This window comes from Lepidothrix coronata, unplaced genomic scaffold (genome assembly GCF_001604755.1).
Source record: "Lepidothrix coronata isolate B3197 unplaced genomic scaffold, Lepidothrix_coronata-1.0 Scaffold71, whole genome shotgun sequence".
NCBI classification, from domain to species: Eukaryota; Metazoa; Chordata; class Aves; order Passeriformes; family Pipridae; genus Lepidothrix; species Lepidothrix coronata.
Genome location: NW_016690251.1, coordinates 4,559,641 through 4,565,640, shown reverse-complemented (window position 1 = coordinate 4,565,640; position 6,000 = coordinate 4,559,641). Strand labels below are relative to the sequence as shown.

At 37.6% G+C, this 6,000-nt stretch overlaps 1 protein-coding gene across 11 annotated transcripts in view; it reads right to left on the bottom strand.

Moving 5' to 3' along the window:
* Positions 1-6,000, bottom strand: part of KIF16B (kinesin family member 16B) — a 141,141-nt gene that overhangs the window by 67,467 nt on the left and 67,674 nt on the right. For all 11 annotated transcript variants that reach the window (XR_001875482.1, XR_001875483.1, XM_017818932.1 and 8 more), the window contains 2 exons: positions 3,373-3,455; positions 3,086-3,174 (listed from right to left, as the gene is read on the bottom strand). Coding sequence is in view for 9 of the 11 variants with exons in the window: in XM_017818932.1 (XP_017674421.1) it covers positions 3,086-3,174; positions 3,373-3,455 (172 nt within the window). In the remaining 2 variants the exon portion in view is untranslated. The remainder of the gene's footprint in view (positions 1-3,085; positions 3,175-3,372; positions 3,456-6,000) is intronic.

The window sequence follows — 6,000 nt, the reverse complement described above, 5'->3', positions numbered from 1 at the left end:
TTTTTTTTTCCTTTGGACTCAGGGGGCCCAAAGAACACCACTCTGTTCATGCCCCAGGGTGCTGGGTTATATATTTGGGTTTTTTAAAACCAATTGTTTGTCTGTATAATTGTACTTATTGTATTATTTTATTAAATTGTTATTCTGATTTATAATCTCTCTTTTGAGTTGAGTTCATTTCTCCTGCTGGTTTACCTTTAAACCAGCACAAGCAGTTATAAAAGAAGTAAAAATAGTCACATTTGAGGTTTGGAGTTTTTTTCAAGGTTGGGGTTTTTTTGGTTTTGGTTGGTTGGTTGGTTTGGTTGATTTGTGGGGGGAGGTGTTTAGTTTTTTTAAGTTACTGATCTATTAGGACAACACTCACCTCTGCACTGCATGAACATGTGTACTCTTAGGCGTGACATCGATTATATGGAATATGTTATTCATCTAAAATATAGGGGTTAGAGTTTCAATTATGAAGATTCAACCACTGGGACCAGTGCTGTTAGATATCTTCACCAATGACAGACAGTGGGATCAACTGCACCCTCAGCAAGTCTACAAGCTGAGTGGTGTGAGTGACAGGCCTGAAGGATGGGATGCCACCCAGAGGGACCTGGATGAGCTTGAGAAGTGGGCCCACATGAACTTCATGAAGTTCAACAAGGCCAAGTGCAGGGTCCTGCACCTGGGTCGGGGCAATCTTCAGTATGAGTACAGGCTGGGGGATGAAGGGATTGAGAGCAGCCCTAATGAGAAGGACTGGTAGATGAGAGGCTGGGCATGACCCCTCAGTGTGCACTGGCAGCCCAAAAACCAACTGTATCCTGGGCTGCATCAAAAGCAGCGTGGGCAGCAAGTGAGGGGGGATTCACTCTCATGAGACCCCATCTGCAGGGCTGCCTCCAGCTCTGCAGTCCCCAGCACAGGAAGGACATGGACCAGCTGAAGCAAATCCAGATGAAGGCCATGAAGATGATCTAAGGGCTGGAGTGGAGACAGGCTGAGAGAGTTGGGGTTGTTCAGCCTGGAGAAGAAAAGGCTCTGCGGAGACCTCATAGCAGCCTTTCAGTACTTGAATGGGGCTTATAAGAAAGATGGGGACAGACTTCGCAGCAGGGCTGTTGTGATAGGACAAGGGGTAATGGTAGATTCAAAATAAGCATAAGTAAGAAATTTTTTACGATTAAGGTGGTGAAACAGTGGCACTGGTTGCCCAGAGGGGTAGTAGATGCCCCATCCCTGGAAATATTCAAGGTCAGGTTCAATGGGGCTCTGAGCAACCTGATCGAGCTAAAGATGTCCCTCCTCATTGCAGGAGAGGTTGGAACCAGGTGACTTTTAAAGGTCCCTTTCAACCCAAACAATTCAATGATTCACACGCTTCCTCTCTTAGAAAAACACATACACATAACAGTGACTATAAAACAACCTCAGACAGGTTTTATTGCTCACAAACAAGTGACCTGCATTCCCTGTGTAATACAACTTTCTTGTGTTTACAAATTAAGCAGGACAAAATATCTATTCCTCCAAGACAGTTCACAAATATTAACTGAATGCAGACTAGCAGGAGAATATCAATAATTAACCCTCTGTTTATAGTTTATAGTTTAATAAAGCACAGGCATGAAGTGTTCAGGAACATGACGAGTGTTTCACCTAATCTTATCCTAAATTTCAAGAGCAAGAGTGCTCTTATAATCATACCCCACAAAGGAAAGTAAAAGTCACAAGAAGTGTTAAATAGGAAAAATGGGAATGTTTCTAAAAATTGCTGCACACATTGGCAATCTAATACAATTACCTATACTGTTTAATTTCCAAGAAAGCAAAGCAAGATGTTTGAAGAACCAATAAGAAAAAAAAAGCTATATTCCCTAAAACATTTCTAGAAAAAAGAATTTGCTGCAATCTACTCCATCAGAGACAATCAAGTAACTCTCCAACTTTCTCTTTTTTTTTTTTTTAAATAAGGTTTACTAGAAAAATCCTCTCTATAAGGCACCGTTTGGCATTACCTGAAGACAGTATGACTTCTTGGGCTGGGAAATCATTTTTAAGCATACCTTCAACTGGGCCTTGCCCATGCCATTATATTTTGCTGAAAATCTGAATGACTAGTGAGGTAATGCTGAAACAATGTGTCCTCCTCTATACTGACTGCAAACTCCAAGTCAGTAATATCCAGTAAAATACAATTATTCATAACAATATTGCAGCAGAATAACATTATTAGTCAGGGAACAGCCCAGGATAGCTGACCAATAACCAGAGGTAACAACTGCCAGGAATTTTCCCCAGCTCACAGAAAACATACAAGCAACTGTCACTGTAAGTTTTTAGATTGAGCTATTTGAAGAGCTAAAGAAATAGAAAAATATACATATACTTTTTTGGATCTTCTTTACCATCTCTGTCTCAAAATAAGTCGTAATTTATCAGCAACCAGCTCACAATCTTGAGATCTCTGTAGGTAGCTCAGTAGCAAAAGAGTAACGGTCACATTTGAAGCAGTGTTATTACACATACTCCCTGTTATTTAGACATCGTTCTACTTGAAGTTATTATTACCTGTCCAATCTTCCTAAATTCTAATGGATAAAGAGCAACCCCACAGTAAAACTCAGGAATAAAGCTGCACTATCCAAGCCTATAATTCAATTTAGAGCCAATTTTTCAAAAGCACATAGGTGGTTAAAGTGCCTCATCTCACACTCAATTCAAAACACCAGCTATGGAAAAAAAAATTAGAACAAAACACCATCAATTCTCTGTAAGTCATTTAAGAACAGTGGTAAAATCATTAAAAACAGCTTCTCTGCAATAAGCATTCTATGTCATTGTAACTGCATAATAAATCTTTTTTCCATATCCTAACTTGACCACCTACTCAGAGGTACAGAGGTGAGAACACAAGCCATTTCTCAGCCTTTTCATGCTTTTATTGGTAATACGTGAACTCAAGAGATCTTAATTTTCAGTTCACAATGCATTTTTTCAGGAAAAACTGTTGAGTCATAATGCCTTTGGAACATTTCAAACAGCTAAAATGAAGAATGGTTGGAATTATAACAACTGCATTTTAGAATATACTCACCCTGGATTATAAAGCATAACTGCTGACAGGTTCTCACAGGATTTTGAAAGATCTGTCATAGACAAGCTGAAGGAAGACAGCAGTCCACTCTAACAACAGATCATAAAACAAATGTATTAGACAAGTAATGACATGTTTACAAACTCTTACTTTGCTTCACGTGATGAAATATTAACTAAAGTATGTGAAGCAAATAATAAAGGTATTCTATAACAATTCAGTTATGTCTATATTAGAAAGAAAATTGTGAAAAGGTTTAAATTTACCAAATGCTGATTTAATCTCACCTTTCTTTTCTCCCTTAGCTTGGCAGCTTCTTTGGGGTGGTTAAAGCGAAACATATTGGTTCTTCCAAGTAATATAACAGCACCTGATGAGAAAAACACAGACCACTCACCAACAACATTCTGTACCCAAAAGTACCATGTAATTTTTCAGACACACAACATGTAAGCAAAGACTTCCATTAAGCAAGAACAAAATGAAAATGCATTTTGACAAGGCAAGTGTATATCCATGCATAGTCACAGCTACCTTAACTGATGTATACAGTCTATTCCTTCCTCTTCCTACTTACAAAAAAATAAAAACCCCCACATGTTCACATACTGCATGAATATGACCAACACAAAGGTCGATCATGTTCATGGAGTTCAGGCAAAGAATAAATATAGGTAGAGGAAGCAGCTGCCCTAATTTGATCTATACACTCTTCAACGATGCTACTTTGCAAGCCAGGAGTAGGTACCAGATCCAATGGGAACATCCATAGATGTGACCAAGAACAAACTTGTCCATCCACTACTGATCACTGTCAGGTTTGAATTCACCTACATCAAAAGCTCTAGATCTCCATTACTTGTACTCTCACATTTTACTTCTCTCTGTGGAACACTGAAGTTTATTGTCACTCAAAACAGGATTATTAGACTTTTATACCCAACAGCTATTTTCTGAGGGAAGAACCTTGAATAATTCATATTGCTCAATGCAGATCTGTTATTGTATTTAATCAGTTAAGGTACAGGTCACAAATAATGAGATTCTGAGCAATCCTTATCATATTTTAAAGACAATGGTACCAAGATTAATACTTCCCTACTAAGAAGTACATTGTCAGTGATGTCTCACTACTGTCATAACATGGAAGTCTTCCAAGTTCATCACCACAGAATCAAGCATTTGATCTGTCAGTCAATACGAGGCATTTTTAAAAAGAAAAAGGACTCCATTACACTCACAGTATGAAAAAGCTCCACTTAAACTGTTAATCACAAACAAATTCTTACCATCTGAAATGAAATGCTGTCCTTAGCAAGGAATGCTTCTCTTAAAATCAGCTTAATTAAGCGTACCAACTCAAATTAGGTCACCCAGTCCTGGCAAAGAAATGGTAAAAAGCACTACAGCCACTTCTTGCTGTCTACACAAAACCTCAGTTTTGGACACACAGATAATTTACCTCACTCTTATCTTAGAAAGAATTACCTTTCATAAATCTGTATGAAATCCCTGCAGTTACTTTCAAATGAAGATAAAATAATCGTAAACATTGTAAACCTCCCTAGGTGGAAGAAACTTAAATAAAGTAATTAAAATTTCAGAATGAATAGTCATAGATATTTGTTTCTAACTTCATAAATTTAAGAGAAAAGAGGAGAGAGAGACTTAACAGCAAGCACATGAGAGTCAATCTCTGATGATGGATCATAGGAATAACTCCTAGGTTTCTCTTTAAAGTACAGAAGGGTTTATAGTTTGGGCCAAAAACCTGAAAACTTGTTCTAAGGTGAGGATATATTTAAGGAAAAGGACAAACTCTAATTGTGAATATTAATACCGTTACCTTTAGAAATCCCACCATATATGTTCTTAAGAGTAAAAAAATATGTAGTTAGGTTACATTCACAAAAAAAAGCCACATTAGCCAGAATACACAAATGGTGGAAGTAATCTGTAGAAGGAAGTGGTAATTAATTACTATGCCTCCTTTTTTTAAGCTCCATGACAGTCTAAAAATCTAACACATTTTCAAATGAACAGCTATTAATGATAAACGGAAACATTTAAATATATCAGCAGTTAATCAGCATCACCTAAAAGCAGATATTTCAGGAGGCTGGCACTTCATGCTGTGAGACTAAATGCTAACACAGTCAGGATGTATGGATTGTGCACGAGTCATTAAACTAGTGATTTAATCAGTTTTGCACACCTAATGTCACAGTTGGTACCTTCCTCTCAGATTCAGTCTGGTTACACACACAAAAGGTCATCTTATGCAGCTGATTTTCACTATTTAGTAACACTAAGCATCCCTCTCCTTTTCTTTTGAGTTCCAAATTTCTGTCTAAAGAAATTATTGAGAGGAAAAAAAAGTCATGTTTCCACTTTTCACAGTATACAAACAAAGTTGTGACAGGCATCTGAACGAGAGAAATAGCATCCAAACTCCTACTTTCTTTTGAGGCACATCAAACTTTACTGCCTTTGAAATGCAGTAGAATAAAGTAAAGATGAGAGATTGAAACCCAATTTTGATTGTTTACAGTGTTATTTGCCATTAATGTCAATGTTTCTGTTGTTAACAATTTATCCATGGGATTTATCCAAACCTAAGAACAAGGAGGCTGGTGGGGTTTTTTTTCATATCTGTAATAGAAACAAGCATTTGCATGAAGAAATTGGCACTTTAAAAAAATCAAAAAACAAACCCAAACAAACCCAATGCCCCCTCTCTACACCAAAAGTCCTTACTTTCTGCAAGCAGCCTTTGGAAGCATTTCTTAAGAGTTCACAAAAGATGCAAGACTCCCCTTGTCCAACACTACATCCTTCCTTTGTTAGGCCAGGCTTACTCTGAAAGCTTCTTTCCAGGAATGTAAAGTGAGATTGTTTTTCAGCAGCTGAGCTGT